This window comes from Ailuropoda melanoleuca, chromosome 9, assembly GCF_002007445.2.
Source record: "Ailuropoda melanoleuca isolate Jingjing chromosome 9, ASM200744v2, whole genome shotgun sequence".
Lineage (NCBI taxonomy): Eukaryota > Metazoa > Chordata > Mammalia > Carnivora > Ursidae > Ailuropoda > Ailuropoda melanoleuca.
Genome location: NC_048226.1, coordinates 67,702,701 through 67,722,287, shown reverse-complemented (window position 1 = coordinate 67,722,287; position 19,587 = coordinate 67,702,701). Strand labels below are relative to the sequence as shown.

The window sequence follows — 19,587 nt, the reverse complement described above, 5'->3', positions numbered from 1 at the left end:
GTGCACTGGGTGTTATACGCAACTAATGAATCATCGAACTTTACATCGGAAACCGGGGATATACTGTATGGTGACTAACATAATATAATAAAAAACATTAAAAAAAAAGAAATAGGAAAGATAAAAGGCAATTAGAAACCCCAGAAATAGTAAAATAATAAAATATTAATAACAGGTAAAAAAAAATAAACTCAAAATGGATTAAAGACCTAACTGTGAGACAAGAAACCATCAGGATCCTCAAGGAGAACAGAGGCAGTAACCTTTTTGACATTGGCCATAGCAGCTTCCTCTTAGATATGTCTCCTGAGGAAAGGGATACAAAAGCAAAAATAAACTATTGGGACTTCATCAAAATAAAAAGGTTCTACACAGCAAAGGAAACAATCAAAACTAAAGGGCAGCCTACGGAATGGGAGAAGATATTTGCAAATGACATATCTGAAAAAGGGTTCATATCCAAAAATATATATAAATAACTTAAAAAACTCAACATCCCAAAAATGAATACTCCAATTAAAAAATGGGCAGAAGACACGTATAGACATTTTTCCAGAGAAGACATACAGATGGCCAACAGATGCATGAAAAGATGTTCAACATCACTCATCATCACTGAAATGCAAATCAAAACTACCATGAGATATCACCTCACACCTGCCAGAATGGCTGAAATAAAAAATGGGAGAAACAGCAATGTTGGTGAGGATGTGGAGAAAAAGGAGTCCTCTTGCACTATTGGTGGGATTGCAGACTGGTGCAACCACTCTGGAAAACAGAATGGAGATTATGCAAAAAGTTAAAAATAGAACTACCTTATGATCCAGTGATGGCACTAGTAGTATTTACCCAAAGAATACAAAATACTAATACAGAAATACTAATTTGAAGGGATATATGCACCCTGTTGTTTATAGCAGCAGTATCTACAATAGCTATATTACAGAAACAGCCCAAGTGTCGGTGTTCATTGACTGATGAATGGATAAAGAAGATGTGGCATATATATATATATATATACACACACACACACACTCACATATATATGTACACACATTCATATGCACACACACACATATATAGATATAGATATGTATGTATGTACACACACACACACAGTGGAATATTACTCAGCCATAAAAAAGAATGAAATCTCGCCATTTGCAAGAATATGGAGGGAGCTATGCTAAGCAAAATAAGTCAGAGAAAGACAAATACCATATGATTTCACTCATATGTGGAATTTAAGGAGCAAAACAACAAGCAGAGAGGGGAAAAAGTGAGAAGGAGGCAGACCAGAAAACAGACTCATAACTATGGGAATAAACTGATGGTGGCCAGAGGGGAGGTGGGTGGGGGATGGGTGAAATAGGTGATGAGGATTAAGGAGGACACTTGTGATGAGCACCAGTTGATGGAAGTGTTGCATCACTAAATTCTACACCTGAAACTAATATTACACTCTATATTAACTAAGTGGAATTTAAATAAAACTTAAAAAAAGCAAAAAATAAATGAATAAAAACCTTAAATATTTAATGCATACAGAAAGGTGTAAATTATACTATAGTGGGCACCTATGTACATACAATCCAACTTAATAAAATATTACTAATACAGTGGAAACATTTCTTCTTTTAAATTAAACTTTTTAGGGGCGTCTGAGTGGCTCAGTCGATTAAGTGTCTGCCTTCAGCTCAGGTCACGTTCCTTGAGTACTGGGATTGAGCCCTGAGTTCAGTGGGTTGTCTGCTTCTCCCTCTCCCTCTGCTCCTCCCCAGCTTGTGCTCTCCCTTTCTCTCTCTTTCACTCTCTCTCTCTCCCAAATAAATAAATAAAATCTTTTTTAAAAATTTAACTTTTTATTTTGAGTTCGTTGTGGATTCATATGTAGTTGTAAGAAATAATAGGATTGTAAGGAGCTTTTACCCAGTTTCCCCTAATGGTAATATCTTGCATTACTGTAGTCCCATATCATAAGGAGGAAATTGACATTGATACAACTCACCAGTCTTTTTCATATTTTACCAGTTACACATGCACTTATTTGTGCATGCACATAGTTAATACTATGCAGTTTTATCACATTAGAGATTCATGCATTTGCCACTATAGTCAAGATGCAGAACAGTTACCACAAACCTCTCTTGTACTGCCCTCTTGCAACTATGCCCACCTCCTTCCTCACCCTTCCCTTCTCATTTGTAACTCCTGCAATCCACCAACCTATTATTTAAGTGAAATAATACAATATATAATTTTTAGGAATTACCTTTTTTCATTCAACATGATTTCCTTGAGATCCATCCAAGTGGATGTGTGTATCAGTACTTTTTTGGCATTGCTAAGTAGTACTCTGTTGTATGTTACACATCCATTCACCCACTGAAGGACATTAGGGATGTTTCCACTCTTTCACTATTACTTTTTTTTTTTAAAGATTTTATTTATTTATTTATCTGATGGAGAGATAGAGCCAGAAAGCAGAGTCAGGGGGAAGGGAGGGATTGGCAGAGAAAGAAGGAGCAGCAGTCTCCCTGCTGACCAGGGAGTCCAGTGTGGGGCTTGGTCCCAGGACCCTGGGATTATGACCTGAGCCGAAGGCAGGTGCCCAAAGGACTGAGCCACCCAGGTGCCCCTTTAACTATACTAATAAAGTAGCTATGAGCATTCATGTACAGGTTTCTGAATGAACATAGTTTTCATTTCTCTGGGGTAAATGTCTAAGAGTGAGATTAATGGGTCATATAGTCTGTTTTTTGGTTTTAAAAGAAACTGCCAAACTATTTTTCAAAGTTGATGTACCTACATTCCCACCAGGAATGTAAGAACAATCCAGTTTCTGTGCATCCCTGCCCTTTTTTGGTGTTGTCACAATTTTCTATTTAAAGCCATTCTAATATGTGTACAGTGATTGCTCTTTTACAGTTGTCCAATGATTAATGATGCCGAACATTTTTTCAGCTGTTCACTTGCCATTTGCAGATCCTCTTCAGTGAAATATCTGTTCCTGTCTTTTGTTTATTTTATAATTGGATTGTTTTCTTTCTCATTGTTGAGTTTTAAAGTTATTTTTATATTCTAGATACTAGTCATTAGTCAGACATGTAGTTGGCAAATATTTTCTCCCAGTCTTTAGCTTGACATTTCAAAGACATGCTTTCCAAAAACTTCTTAAAAGGGTCTTTCAGAGCTTCCTGGTTGGTGAACATGTGGAGATTTGGGAAGAGTGGTGTGATTAGAGAGCACAGAAGCTCTACACCCCTTCCCACGCACCTTATTCTATGCATCTTTTCCATCTGGCTATTCTTCAGTTATATGTTTTTATTTAAAGAACTAGATTAAGAAAATGGTAAAAATAATGTGGATAATGGGAACCAGAATTCTCATTGATGTGGAAGAGAGTTACAAATAGAAGAGAACACAGTGAACCCGCTGGTGATGGGCTGGAGTGGGAGGTGCAAATGCAAAATGCAACTTTCACAAACTCAAGTTCCCATACTCAGTTATGAAGACCATAATTAACTGAAAAAACAGGACAAACCAAGCAACAGATGATTATGAAGAAAAGAAAGAACTTCCAAGAGAATTTCTGACGTTCTTCACCTGTAGGGTTTTCCCTGAGAGGCTGGCATATTGGGGTACTGTCTCTAAATGAAGGGTTCCAGGTAAGCTTCACTCCAAACATTTTGTCAGGCTAGAGGCAAAGAGGTCTTGAGCCAAGTTCATTCAACTAACATGAATATTTCCTACGGAAAATGTTGCTACCTGTACCTACTATTAAGAATAAATAACAAATGGCTAACAGGCACATGAAAAAGTGTTCAAAATCATTAGCCATCAGGGAAATTCAAGTCAAAACCCCACTGAGATACCACCTTACGCCAGTTAGAATGGCAAAAATAGACAAGGCAAGAAACAACAATTGCTGGAGAGGATGTGGAGAAAGGGGATCCCTCCTACATTGTTGGTGGGAATGCAAGTTGGTACAGCCACTCTGGAAAACAGTGTGGAGGTCCCTTAAAAAGTTAAAAATTGAACTACCCTATGACCCAGCCATTGCACTACTGGGTGTTTACCCCAAAGATACAGACGTAGTAAAGAGAAGGGCCATATGCACCCCAATGTTCATAGCTGCATTGTCCACAATAGCCAAATCATGGAAGGAGCCGAGATGCCCTTCAACAGATGACTGGATTAAGAAGCTGTGGTCCATATATACAATGGAATATTACTCAGCTATCAGAAAGAACGAATTCTCAACATTTGCTGCAACATGGACGGCACTGGAGGAGATAATGCTAAGTGAAATAAGTCAAGCAGAGAAAGACAATTATCATATGATTTCTCTCATCTATGGAACATAAGAACTAGGATGATCGGTAGGGGAAGAAAGGGATAAAGAAAAGGGGGGTAATCAGAAGGGGGAATGAAGCATGAGAGACTATGGACTCTGAGAAACAAACTGAGGGCCTCAGAGGGGAGGGGGGTGGGGGATTGGGATAGACCAGTGGTGGGTAGTAAGGAGGGCACGTATTGCATGGTGCACTGGGTGTTATACGCAACTAATGAAGCATCGAACTTTACATCGGAATCCGGGGATGTACTGTATGGTGACTAACATAATATAATAAAAAAATCATTAAAAAAAAAGAATAAGTATAATTATTTAGGGGTGTCTTGGTTGCTCAGTGGTTACGCGTCTGACTTTTGATTTCAGCTCGGGTTATGATCTTGGGGTCCTGGGATCGAGCCCCAGGTCAGGCTCCATGCTCAGTCTGTTGTAAATGTTGTCTGTGAGTTTTCCGGTTTGCTATCTAGTTATCCCATTTTTATAGAGGAATTCTGAGAGGTAGAAAAACAATGTTGGCCACGTTGCCATTTTTCCAGAATCCTTGTATCTTTTTTCTTGATCTAGCTAAATTGTCTGTATTCTTTACACTTCAAACTAAAACATGAACCGTTTAATGAATATCTTGAAGCAAATACTGATGTAACCACTATGTGGGCTGGGAAATAAAACATTGCCAAGACCTGCTGAAGGTCCCTTATCGATCACAGCATCCTCACTCCTCCTCGGAGGTAACCACTATCCATTCCTCTTACTTTTCTTGATAGTTTTACCAACCATGTATGCAAATAAATCCCTGAACATACACTTTTCTCTGCCTGTTCTACAACTTTATATAAATGGAATCATGTTGTATGCATTCTTTTGTGTCTTCTATCAACATTACACGTGAGAATTGTCTGTAATTGTGTTTAAGAGTTTTACTGATATTCATTAACATATATTGGTATTCCACTGCATGAATATACCATAATTGCTATTTTTTAAAACATTTGGGTTGTTTCCTACTTTTCACAATTAAAAGCAGTGCTATAATGTATATTCTCGTATGCATATCCATTTTTCTACAGCAGTTGTACCCTTTATGTTCTCATCAATAGAATAAGAGAGTGCTCATTGCTGTAAACCCATGGTAGTATTTAATATTGTCAGACTTTTAAATTTTTACCTGTGTGCGTTTAGTGTGTCATTGGTGTTCTGTGCTTAACTGGCATTTCCCTGAGTACTAGTGAGGCTGATAATCTTTTCCATGATTGGCCATTTGGATCTCAGTTTTCGTGAATTGCTTGTTTATCTCATTTGCCCATTTTTCTGTTGGTATATATATACACACGTATGTACATTCTCACACACATACACACATCATATTGAATACAGTTCCTTTGATGGTATTATGTGACAGATACCTTATCCCACCCTCTAGAGCTTGAGAATTAAGATGTGTGCAGTGAGATCTTATATGATGGAAGCATGAAAAATAATACAACACCAGTTTATGATTGACTGTGAAATTTATTCCACAATATTTGATGAATTTACATGGTGGCTAATAAAAAAATTAATACTACGAATGAAATAATAATGCAAGATTAAAATGGTAGGGGCAGCAGAGACTTATGGGAGGTCCCTATGAATATAGTATAACAGTGGAAATCAGAAAATTGAGACACTTAGATTTTCTGGTCAGCACATGTATGCTTTATTGGATAAGGATCTTGAAGATATTCCCACTTTCTGGTTGACATGAGAATAAGAGGCCATTTTGGATATTTACAAGTCTGCAAGTAAAGGTTCTGAAGTATAGTTAGGATGACCACCCAGATCTATACAGTGTTCTCTCTGATCTAAACTAATTATGAACTTTGGATTTTCTTCCACTCCCAACCTGTGCTCACATAAGGGAAATATCTACTTTCTTCCTATTTTTAAGGGAGGCAGTTTTTTTTGTTTTGTTTTGTTTTTTGTTTGTTTGTTTTTTACCAGGACCTGGAATATGGAGTGAGAATTCGTCTTTGTGCTGTGGCATCAGTGGGAAAACCTGGTCCAAGATGCAATTAGCATGAGGCCTGACAGCTGGGGTTAGCCCTGTGGCCAATAAAGAGTTAGCCCACAGACTAAATACTAGGATAGCCATCCAATTAAGCATGGCCTTGACATTGTGCCAAACATTCTTTTTCCTGGGTTTCTGGAAGTAGTGTTGGTCTGTCATTTATATAAATTGCTGTAAAACTAATTCTTATCTTTAAATTTAAGGCTTGAAAATAGAGAACATGAATCAAAATCCACTTTAGAAATATAGTTAAACATTATAAAAATGTTTATATATTTTAAAATGTAAATTTCATCTATCATTTTTATTTGGTATTATAGGTAAATGCTAAACTGCTTTAAAATGACCAGAGGTGGGTTTTATGTTCATTTTACTAGAAATTGTAAGTTATTTTTAAAAATTCCTTCATCAATAGATATATAGATTTTTCTTATCAAGCAGATAGTAATTTGAATGTAATTTTATTAATTATTTTTCCTACTGCATATTGTCTTTTTATATGAGTGAGTGTGATTTCAGGTAGTTGATATATCATAGAAAAAATTTTTTTTAAGGCGAGGCAGCAGAAAAAGGTGGGAATTTTTAGAGAAAGAATTTGGCAAGATGGATAATTGAGAGCATTGGCATTCTAGATTTTGTAGGCTTTCAATTTTTGAGGCTTACTGCCTAGCTTAATCTTAAATGTGTTTTCCTTTGACTAGGGCACCAAGATTCTGTGTTACTCATTCATCCTCAGCAAAACATGCTAGTGCTGAACTGAAATTCTGGCACCTTCGTCAAGAGAAACCAAGGAAGGATGTTGACCCTTTTCCGCAAATGGCAACCCTCTTGCCATTAAGACCAAAATCTTGCATTCCACAGATATCTGATATGCAGGTCGGGTAGACATTGATACTTCGATCTCTTTATTAAGTTTATGATAAAATAGCCATGCTTGGGTTTTGTGCACTAATACTTAAGTTTTATCATAAGCTTTTCTGGGGGGTTAATGTACATGCTGCTACAACTATGAATTAAGAAAACCCATGGTCTGTTCTCCACCAAGCAGCCAGAGTGAGCCTTTAAAAATATATGATCAGGTCACTCACCTGCTCAAAATTCCCTAGTGGCCCCCTCTCTCACTCAGAACAAAATCCAATGTCTTTACACAGCTATACACACCCCTGCTCATCTCCTGATCTCATTTCCTACCATTCTTCTCGAACCTTGTCTACTCCAACCACACTGGCCTCTCTGCTGTTCTTGGAACACACCACGCAAAAATCTGGAAGTGGTGCACTTGCTCTTCCCTTCACTCGGAGCACTGTTCTTCCAGATATCTATGTGGCTGGTTCCCTCACTCTCTTTAGGTGTCTGTTTGAGCATCACATATTCAGAGAGGCTGTCCTGACTCTTCTGTATGAGCACACTTGTGTAGGATGGCCCAGACACCCTCCATCACTGTGCAAGCCCTCTGTTCTGCTTGATTTTGCTTGATAGTACTCATGACCACGTGATTAATGTTTATTGTCTTATAGTCTCTTACTGGAGTATAAGCGCTTATCTGAAGTGTCCGGCACATGATAGTTGCTTAATAAATGTGAATGAATGAATGAATAAGAAGTAGCAATAGCAGAATTAGAAGTTGTGAGTACTTCTTACAATGGGGGGAGAATAAAAGAGTACAAAAAGATAAGGAAAAAGTCAAAAAAGGAGAAGAGAAGTTCAACTTTATACAGAAGAAGTAAATAACCCTACAGAGTTTGACTATAGCCCAGACCTGCATTGGAGAAGTAAAGAGCCTTCTTCGTCTTAATAGCCTTTAAAGGTGTCACAGAATGTTAAGTGTTACTAGACATAGTCACAAACAACCCCCTCCAAAGAGATTACTTAATGTTCAGGGTATGTTATTTAAAAAGGTAGAAGGATGTAGAACAGTTCTTAAAGTTTGACTTCAACAAGTAGTGTTTTAGAGCTGAAGAGACTTTTCAGTTTTTCTCTCTCAGAGGTTTCTTAGCCCTGGGTGCACATTAGCATCACCAAGACTCTGCTTTTACTTAAGACCTGCTGATGGCTGGGTCCCACCTTTAAAGATTCTGTTTTAATTGCTCTGGAATGGGTCAGAATCATTCTGTAAAATCAGGAGGCTGGCTTAGAACTGAGGGTCTCAACAGCCTGAACATAATTGTCACATTTTGGAACCTACATTGTAATAGGATTGCCAGGTAATGGGTATTCGAAGCACTGAGGTGGCCTGGTGGTTCTGAAGCTTCAGCATATATGCAGAAGAGTCGCCCAACAAAGAGCTTGTTAAAATAGATCCCTGGGCAGGCACCTGGGTGGCTCAGTCTGTGAAGCATCTGCCTTCCGCTCAGGTCATGATCCCAGGGTCCTGGGATCGGGTCCCACATCGGGCTCCCTGCTCAGCGGTCCGTCTGCTTCTCCCTCTCCCTCTGCTGCTCCCTCTCTCTCTGTCAAATAAATAAATAAAATCTTAAAAAAAAATAGATTCCTGGGCTTCACCTGGATATCTAAAGTCAGGAGATCTGGTGTGGGGCCCGCGTATTTGCGTTTCCAACAAGCTTCCTCCAATGTGATTTTCTTCCTGCTGGTTTGAGGACCACATTCTGAATTCCTGTCACTTTAGTGCACTATGGTTTCTTATCCATTTTGATATTTTCCTGGCCTCCTTTGCACTGTGTGGCTTTTTTTCTGCCACCTCACTGATAAATCTAATCTTTCCTGATTCGCTCTTGTGACCAGTTAATATACTTCTTAGAGGTGTTGTGGTGGGAGCACGTACTCTGATAACATGGAAATATTTGTACAAATAACATTTGTACAACATTTGAGAGGTAAGTGGCAAGATAGAGTAAGTGGTGTGATCAATGGAAAAGAACTTGAAGGAGAGCAATGCCAGAGGAGTGAGGAGAGATTGCTCTCAGCCCAGGTCTTGATCTCAGGGTCGCGAGTCCAAACCCCCATGTTGGGCTCTACAACCAGTGTAAAGGTGTAATTTATAGACAGTAAAGTTTACCCTTCTTAGTGTAGAGTTTTGTGAATTTTGACAGACATCCATCGTGTAATTGCCATCACAAACACGATCTAGAACAGTTCCTTTACCTACCCCCCCCAATTTTACAGGGTCCTTTTAGTTTCTTCTCCATCAGCGATTTTCTAGATACCCTTCTAGTTTTCAGCCAAGCCAGAAAGGCCTAAAATTCTAACTTAGGCTTTTCTCTGTATAAGACACTTTATTTTTTTTTTTACGAAAACTTGTTTCATTGTGGTAACAAACACGTAAAATTTACCATCTTAACCATTTTCAAGTGTACACTTCAGTAGTAAGTATATTTGCATTGTTGTGAAACAGATCTCCAGAACTTTTTTATCTTGCAGATTTGAAACCACATACCCATGAAACCACTCCCCTTTCTCCTCCCATGGCTCTTGGTAACCACCATTCTGTGTTCTGTTTTTATGAATTTGACCACTTTGATATTTTTAATAAGCTCAGCCCCCTATGGTACTGCTCATTTATTGAGTGCTGCTTAATGTCATGCTGTGTTCTGAATGACTAAAACAGATATGAGCCCTGATACCTAGGAAGTTATGTGTAAACCATACTTAAGTAATTAATTTTGTTTATGGAATTCTTAAAAAAATATTAGTAGTTGTTAGGTACCTAGAGTGTATGTGAGATTTTATTGTTTGTTCTGGATAAGAAAACATCACAAATATATTCCTTGCTGTCCAGCAACATATATTACATTCCAATAGAAGTTGACATATCTGACATTTGTTTTTCAAATTATGAAAATAACATACCTACTGTAAATTTGGAAACTGAAGACAAATCAATTTTTTTAAAAAGGCTTTTATGTATATATTTGAGAGTGAGAGAGAGCATGAGTGGGGGAAGGTCAGAAGCAGACTCCCCACTCAGCAGGGAGCCCAATGTGGGGCTCCATCCCAGGACCCTGAGATCATAACCTGAGCCGAAGGCGGGTGCTTAACCGACTGAGCCACCCAGGGGCTCCCTAGACAAATCACTTCTGATCTCACCTACTTGTAGACAACTATTACTTATTTTCTCTTGGTCTTCTTGCGAATTTTAATTTTAGTGTACTTATACTTTTGTTTTCTGATTATTTCTTTAACATCTTCATCACATTTTTCCATGTGTGTCATAAGTTCATAATCCTTACTTTTAAGTGTTATATAATGCTACATTTATGTATATCCCATACTCAGATCATTGTTTCTTTCTCCTACATTTGGACCTTTAAGTGTTTATACTTTTTTGATTCATGCATGTAGCTTTTACCAAATAGTTAATTTTACCATAAATAACATTTAAGAATGGGAATAATAACCACAAAAATAAAATGTCCAAAAATGGAAGGAGATAGTTTAGTTAAGATATAGGTCTTTATTATGGACCAGTGGTATCCTTGCTTCCTTTCCCTGCCCTGCCACCCCCATTCCCCAGCCCCCTACTCCCAGCCCTCAGATGTACTAAAACCTATGCAGTCATAAAGAAAAGTTTTTGTGAAGTTCTCCCTCTAGGAAAGAGCCTTCTTTCACAGTGCTGTGAGTAAGGATATACAAGCATTTGGCCTTTCTTTTCTTATACTCTAAAGAGTTGCAGGGTTTCAGCCTACTGATTGTGAAAAACCGGGAGTTTGGGAAGCAGTACATTTTTATTCTAGTGGGAAGCATGGTAGGTAGTAAAGTGAGAGAAGAAATCCTCTAGTGATCAAAACAAATTAAAGGTGAATGGGCAGAGCTATGCCTCATTCTCTGGCCTTTTTTTCCCCCCTTCATATTGCTCATTTCTCACTTTGTGTATTATCTTACCACTTTTTAGAAAGAAGAATCCAGTTTATTACAGCATCCTAAATCTCCCAAGAAGACACCTAGAGTAAAAACAGCAGTTCAGAAACCTTGGAAGAGCAAATCTTTGTATCCAATTTCTTCGAAGGACGATGTGATTGAGAAAGGGTAGGTGCAGCTTTTTATGTGCCAAGCATTGTTCTGCAATGGTAAGATTTTTGAGGAATTGAAAAATTAAATAGAAATTGAAAACTGAATACATCAATTTTTTTTAACGATTTTATTTATTTATTTGACAGAGAGAGGCAGCGAGAGAGGCAACACAGCAAGGGAAGTGTGAGAGGGAGAAGCAGGCTTCCTGCTGAGCGGGGAGCCCGGTGCGGGGCTCGATCCCAGGACCCTGGGATAATGACCTGAGCCAAAGGCAGATGTTTAACGGCTGAGCCACCCAGGCACCCCCATCGATTTTTTTTATAGGAGTTCCTTATATATCAGTGATAGTTATTAGAGTCATGCATACTCTGAATTAGGAGCAGAACTCCTGAGATTAGCCATTTGAAATAGATGCTGCCTCTAATTTCCACCCTCTTATGAGCTGTATGGTCAAAAGACTTCTGAGAAGATTTCCCTCTGGTTCTTGCTTGGCCCTGTTCAGTAGTTCAGTATTTCTCAAACTTATGAACTCATAAGACTTTCAAGAATTTTGTCATTATTTAACACAGCATATTACCTTATTCATTTAGATTTGCCCACATCTGTACTTTTTTCATTGTTCTTTATTTCAAATGAGATTGTTTTTCTTCAACCTAAAAAAATACCCTTTGGTGTTAATTTTGGTGTGGGATCTGTTGGTCCCACTAATTTATTACTTCACTTTTATTCTTTTTTTTCCTTTGAGATAAAATTCACATAATATGAAATTCACTATTTTTAATGTGTTTTCTTTTCTTTTCTTTTTTTTATTGTAGACTGTGTCAGGGATCAGCCTGAGGTAAAACTTAGGGTCCTCTTAGGTCTTTTCTAGTATGTGCTTTTTCCTTGGCATGTGTGGTCACTTTCTGATTTTTCCCTGCATATACATTTTGCTTTTGAACGTCCTATCATTCATGCCTGGCTTCTAAAAGGAGGAAAAAGAGAAAAATGAAGGTTGGGGGTAAAAATGGCCGTATCTCTTTAACTTCCTTGGAAGTCACTTCTGCCTGAAAGGGGACTGGGCTTGCAACTAAGAGGAGAGGTGCAACCACGGCGGCCACCTGCCTCCTCTGCTCCTTGTCATGTGCAGCAGCAATCAGAGATCAGAGCTCAGATCCCTGAGATCTGGTAGACAGGGTCCTTTCTGCTCACCCTGGATCTTACCACTGTATGCAGAATGCTCCAGAACACATACGCAGCTGTCTGCCACAGGGCTGGGGCGGAGGGGAAGGTTAGCTGCTGCTACAGTGCTAGCAACTCTAATTGACCAAAATGAAAGACAATTTACTCTCCAAGCCTTTTCCTGGAAGTTGAAAGCCTTAAGTAAAGACTCCAGCCTTCCAAAATGGTTAACATTAGATTCTGCCAGTGCAATTGTTGTTTCGGTGGGGAGACAGGTTCCTGGTGCTTCCTGCTCTGACATCTTCCCAGAATCCTCAGATCTGGGAATTTTTTTTTCTCAATGAGTTTTGGCCCCAGAATCTCTTTTTAAATTTATTATTAGTAGTAGTATTAATTTTAACTCTGGGGTCGTTAACTTAGAGTATTACATTCATTTCAGTTTATATTAGTTTATAGTGATTGAATAGTTCCGTATATTACTCACTGCTCATCAAGTAAGTGTACTCTTCATCCTCTTCACGTATTTCACCCATCCCCCCACCCACCTCCACAATCATCAGTTCATTCTCTATAGTTAAGGGTCTGTTTCTTTAGTTTGTCTCTCTCTCTCCCTTTTTCCTTTGTTTGTTTTGTTTCTTAAATTCCACGTATGAGTGAAATCGTGGTATTTGTCTTTCTCTGCCTGACTTATTTCACTTAGCATTACACTCTCTAGACCTATCCATGTTGCAAATGGCAAGATTTCATTCTTTTCTATGGCTGAGTAATATTCCATTGTAAATATAAACCACTTCTTTTTTTTATATTGTCAGTTATATTGCCTTTTTAAAAGCTTTCTATTGTAATTCCAGTACAGGTAACATACAGTTAACTGTTAACATACAGTGTTATATTATTATATACAGTACAGTTAACATACAGTGTTATATTATTTTCAGGTGTACAATATAATGATACGACAATTCTATACATTACTCAGTGCTCATTGTCATAAGTGTACTTTTTATTTTATTTTTATTTTTTTATTTTTTTATTTTTTTTAAAGATTTTATTTATTTATTCAACAGAGATAGAGACAGCCAGCGAGAGAGGGAACACAAGCAGGGGGAGTGGGAGAGGAAGAAGCAGGCTCATAGTGGAAGAGCCTGATGTGGGGCTCGATCCCATAACGCCGGGATCACGCCCTGAGCCGAAGGCAGACGCTTAACCACTGTGCCACCCAGGCGCCCCATAAGTGTACTTTTTAATCCCCAACATCTATTTCACCCATTCCCCTACCCACCTCCCCTCTGGTAACCGTCAGTTTGTTCTTTGTAGTTAAGAGTCTGTTTCTTGGTTTATCTCTGTCTTTTTTCCTTTGCTCATTTGTATTGTTTCTTAAAGTCCACATGTGAGTGAAATCATTTGGTATTTGTCTTTCTCTTACTGCCTTATTTCACATTAACATCTAGCTCCTTCCATGTCATTGCAAATGCTAAGATTTCATTTTTTATGGTTGAGTAATATTCTATTGTATATGTATACCACACCTTCTTTATCCATTTATCTATTGATGGACAGTCAGCTGTTTCCATAATTTGGCTATTGTATATGGACAATATACATACATGAATTTGTGTTTTTGTATTTTGGGGGTAAATACCCAGTGGTGCAATTGCTGGATCATAGAGTAGTTCTATTTTTAATTTTTGGTGAAAACTCCACACTGTTTTCTAGAGTAGCTGCACCAGTTCGCATTCTCACCAGCAGTGCAAGAGGGTTCCTTTTTCTCCACATCCTCTCCAGCACTTGTTGTTTCTTGTGGTTTTTATTTTAGTCATTCTGACAAGCTTGAGGTGATATCTCATTGTAGTTTTGATTTGCATTTCCCTGATGATGAATGATGCTGAACGTTTTTTCATGTGTCTGTTGGCCATCTGGATATCTTCTTTGGAAAAATGTCTATTCATATCTTCTGCCCATTTTTAAATTGGATTATTTGTTTTTTGGTTTGAGTTGTATTAGTTCCTTATACATTTTTGATACCAAACCTTTATCAGATATGTCATTTGCAAATATCTTCTTCATTCAGTAGGTTGTCTTTTAGTTTTTTTGGTTGTTTTTTTGCTGTGCAGAAACTTCTTATTTTGATATAGTCCCAATAGTTTATTTTTGCTTTAGTTTCCCTTGCCTCGGGAGACCTATCCAGAAAGATGCGATTATGGTCAATGTCTGAGAAAATCCTGCCTGTGCTGTCTTGTAGGAGTTTTATGGTTTTAGGTCTCACATTTAGGTCCTTAATTCATTTCTAGTTTATTTTTGTGTATTGAATAAGAAAGTGGTGCAGTTTCATTCTTTTGCATGTAGCTGTCCAATTTTCCCAACACCATTTGTTGAAGAGAATGTTTTTTTTCCTCTTGCACATTCTTGCCTTTTTTGTCAAAGATTAATTGACCATGTAATTGTGGGTTTATTTCTGTTGGCCCCAAAATTCTTAACTACATTATTAGCACTCAGATTTCCTTTAGCAGATTAATTTTTGTATTTTTTAGTTTATCTAGTTGGTCTTTAAAGGGGGAGTTGGTCTAAATCACCCTGTCTGCCATTTCCAAAAATAGCAGTTAATGAGCTTTGGTGTACTTTGCTTGCATTATCAGTTCTTACTGCATCCCTATGAAGAAAGCATTATCTTAATTTTTCAAGTGATAAAGATATATAAGTATGAATTGAGAGAAAAGTTGAATTTTGAGAACTATGCATTGTTTTTATGTTTATGCTGTGGCTAGAGAATAGAGTATTGCAGTGAAAAGACAAGATACAAGCTAAAACAATAAATGAGGTTCAGATAGTGATTTTTTTGTGTGTCACATTAGGGAATTTGGAGATTATTTTCTATACAGTGGAAAACATCTAGAAAGTTTTTTGTGTGTCATTTACTAAAATTAAATTATTTTATTTTCAAAATTGAAAATATATGCATAGTTCAAAATTAGTAGCATGCTATCCACTTATTCTATACCTTTGTTTTTACTGAATTGGAGAAGGTAAATGCTATAATTTTACTTTTTCTGTTGTTTCTTGTTCTAGTAATCTTATCTCTCCTTATGTCTGGTTACCTCTGATTTTGTGCCAAATATTGCATTTGTATTCTGTTGAGGGACATGGACATTATTTCCAATATTTTTCATTATTAAAAACAGTGTTGCAATGGATATTCTTGTGTACATTTGCTGTATTTCGTGTATGCATATGTCTGCAAGAGAAATTTCTTAAATAGAATTTCTAAATCAAAGTTCATGTGATTTAAAAATTGTATTTCATAACAGTTGTAACAATATACTCTTTTCAGCATGTATGAGAGCATTCAAGCCACTCTGTGTCTTTTAATTGGAGAGTTTAGTCCATTTACATTTAAAATAATTATTGATAGGTATGGACTTATTGTCATTTTATTAATTGTTTTGTGGCTATTTTATAATTCCCTTGTTCCTTTTTTTCTCGCTTTCTTCCTTTGTGATTTGATGATTTTCTGTAATGGGAAGCAGTATTTTTTAAGGTGGAGGAGACTTGAGCCTGTTTATATGGCAGAGTAGTATCTAGTGGAAAGGGAGAAGTTAAAGATCCATGAGAAAGAAGAAGGTCTGTATTGAGAAAGAAGAAGGTCTGTATTTTCAAAGGAGAACAGAGGGAAGAATTCAAGAACAAGGGCCATGAGATTAACCTTGGACATGAGATAAGACACTTTTTCCTGAGACAGGATGGAAGGAAATAAGAAGAGGTTTGGTTGGATGTATTTGTTGATTGATAATTTAAGAGTTTTCAGCTGCAAATAACAAAAAACTTGACTAACAATGGCTTAGAGAAATTGGGCTTATTTTTCTCACAGAACAAGAAATCTGAAGGTAGGCAACTGCCAGTGTTGGTTTCGTGGATCGGAAGTATTAGGACCTGATTTTTTTTTTAATGTTCTTGGCCATTCTTTCATATTTATTGGTGTTACAGCTCCTAATATCAGGCTTTCGAATCATAAAGAAGAAAGGGCAATTTTCCTTAATCCATTTCCCTTTGGTCAGGAAAGCAAGCTTTCTTAGAAGCTCCCCAGCAGACTTTGTTTTGTATCTCATTAGTCCTAACTGTGTCACATGTCGATCCATCTCTGCAAGTCAGTCTTAGAAAGTGAATATTTAGCTTTCTCAGTATTTCAGTGGTGCTGGCTATAGAGGCATGAACTGGGATTGAGTGTTGAGTTAGCCAGTCAGTCAGCAGTGTCCACTACATCCGGGAGTGGAAATGGAAGCATGTTGTACCTACCTTTTGTCTGAGAAGAACCTGCAAAGCAATCTGTTGGTGGATTGGAGTGCAGATATATTGGTGAGGGGGATGGGCATGTTTTATGCAGCTGGAAAATAAGGTTTAGAATAATTGCAGGGAGGTATGGAAAGGGAGCTGGATAAGAAAATATAAAAAGTAATGTTTAAAGTCATTAGTCTAGCTCCTTGGTCTTCCATTATCTCACCCCACACTATGACGTATAAATTCTAATGAATCCTACCTGTTGTGAGGATTAAATATGACAATGTGAATTGTATTTATCAGTGTTTGGTATGTGTTACATAATGTTTACTTAACTGTTAGCATCCTCTTGCCCTAAGCAAATTAGTTAACTTGCTGCCTTTTAAACAAGGCTTTCCCTACCTACTTTCACATATTGCTCACTATTCTCCCCATCTAAAGAACCCCTCTAAACAGACACACACATGCGTGCGCGCGCGCGCACACACACACACACACACACACACACACTACATGTCCTACCCATTTTTCAGGGAAAATCCCATTTCTATAATTACTAATATAGCTCAAAGGGACTTCTCATTGTTATCCATCCCAGTCATTTGACATCTATAATATATTCTTGAATTCATTCAACCAGCAGTTAATCTTATTGAGAGTTGTCTTTCTGTAGGACTATACCTCATTTTTTCAACCACTTCTTAAATGCTGGACCTGATACTTGCACTTTTTATTCCCCTGTTCTCTCAAAGTGCTCAGAAGCTCTCCTAAGATTTGGTGCCACGTATACCAAAGGTGCTCAATATATGTTGATCAATGAGTTCTTATCCTTATAATTTAGGTTGAGGCACAGGTCAGAAAGCAGCAAAGTTATTCGCTTAACATCTTTTACTGACATTTCTGAATGTCTGAAGCCCCAGCTGGATAGAAGATACACTTACACAGAAGAACCTTTGGTAAGTATTTTGAGAACTGATTTATCTGATTCTTCATTTAACTGACCAATGTCCCCTGATTTTAGAGAATTTTTATTGATTTACATAGTATTTTTTTCTCTACTAAACAACCTATTTTATTTTTTCCTTCCAAGAAGATTTTTATACAAAAATTTTCTCTGTGTTTCCTTTTGTAGTACCATGTTGCTATATACTCCATTGATTACTATTTTAAAAAACAGCTGTCTTCTGGTTTTGGTGTGAGGATACCTTAGATACAAAATAAGACTATTATTTTTATTAAATCGCTAACATTTGATAAAAAATAATATTTGATGTTATGTTTTGGAAACAGAATTTTTATAAAGCAGAGTATTTGCAGTGTGTGGCAACCTTAATAATGTGGACTACACCAGTGGTGGATGACAATTTTATATTCCCTAGGAATTATACTTTAGGTAGAAACTTTGGTAGTCCCAATATAGTCTAAACACTTAGCCATAATTTTGTATAACTTTTTATTTTATTCTTAGCAAACAGTTCTCCTTTTCTTCCAACTAGGGCTTTTTTCCCTACCAAAATAATGGGTTTTTTAGTTTTTGGAATGCCAACAGTTAAACATCATAAAAACATTAAATTCTCACTTTAGCATATGTTTGGTAGAGGGATAAAGAGAGAGGCAGAGAGACAATATAACAATGCCTTAAATTGTTCATGCCGCAGTTATCTTAAGAATACAAAGAAGTCTGAGTTCCACACAGCAAATACCAAAGAATTCCTGTGAACAGTAGATGCATTTTCATTTTCTAAAGTCTCTCTTATGCTTGGGGAAGTAGCCAGCTTTCTGTGTTTCAAGAATGATATTAGGGTTGCCAGCATTGTTGGCAGAGAGGCCCCCAAATAACAGAGTTTTATGAGAACTTATATTACCATTTACATTCTGAAGGCCATGACCTGTACAGGGTGAGACTGTCCAAGGAGGGGCCCCCTGAGGACAGTTAATGAGCTGTGCTGAGAGACCTTGAGGATGGTTCTTTTTATAACTCTCTTGTAGCCATTATAGCATCACCTCAAGGCTAAAATAACAGTAAATATGTAGGAACAAGGCCACCAACAGAGATTTGGAAGACTTCTAAAATGGTATCGCTGTGCCTGAAACATGAAAATGATAGAGGTTGAGAAGTTACCCTCACATGAAGTTTGAAATCAGTTTGGTTTATAATAGAATGAAGTTTGCTACTATAGTTGGCTCCATAAATGACTCTTAAATGACAATCATATGCAAACATACTGTATTAATTACTTATATGGTACAAAAATAAAATACAAAATCCAGTGGGAAAATGACAGCCTGGCAGAATTTATGAAACCCTGTTGTACAGTGTCATAAAAAATCACCATGTTTCTGGGTGGATCACCGACTTCTGTTTTGTTATCTAGGTTAAAACCATGGCAGATGGTGCCTTGGGAGGATTTGACATGGAAAATTTGTTGCAATCTTTGTACGTAGAAAATAGAGCTGGATTCTTCTTTACCAAATTCTGTGAGCATTCAGGAAACAAGGTAGAAAACAATGACTTTTAATCTAATTTTATGCCTTTACCTTATTTTAAAGTAAGAGAAGTTGTGGTAATTCAATGCTTAAATAATTACATTTGATGTTAAAATTCCCATTTCTTCTGGTAAGAAATTTTATGCTAAATATTTAGTAAAAATGTAAACATCTCAATTATAACTCTCTTGGTTCACTGTCCTACTAGAATGACAAAGAAAAGTAAAGGATTGACTTGCATTATTTTTGTAAAAGATTTATTTATTTATTTTATAAAGAGTGAGAGAAAGAGTGTGCC

General features: G+C 37.2%; 1 protein-coding gene across 1 annotated transcript in view; it reads left to right on the top strand.

Moving 5' to 3' along the window:
- Positions 1-19,587, top strand: part of RGS22 (regulator of G protein signaling 22) — a 136,356-nt gene that overhangs the window by 54,750 nt on the left and 62,019 nt on the right. The window contains exons 8-12 of the mRNA XM_034668513.1: positions 6,335-6,392; positions 7,103-7,277; positions 11,251-11,384; positions 17,644-17,758; positions 19,178-19,300. Of these exons, the coding sequence (XP_034524404.1) occupies positions 6,335-6,392; positions 7,103-7,277; positions 11,251-11,384; positions 17,644-17,758; positions 19,178-19,300 (605 nt within the window). The remainder of the gene's footprint in view (positions 1-6,334; positions 6,393-7,102; positions 7,278-11,250; positions 11,385-17,643; positions 17,759-19,177; positions 19,301-19,587) is intronic.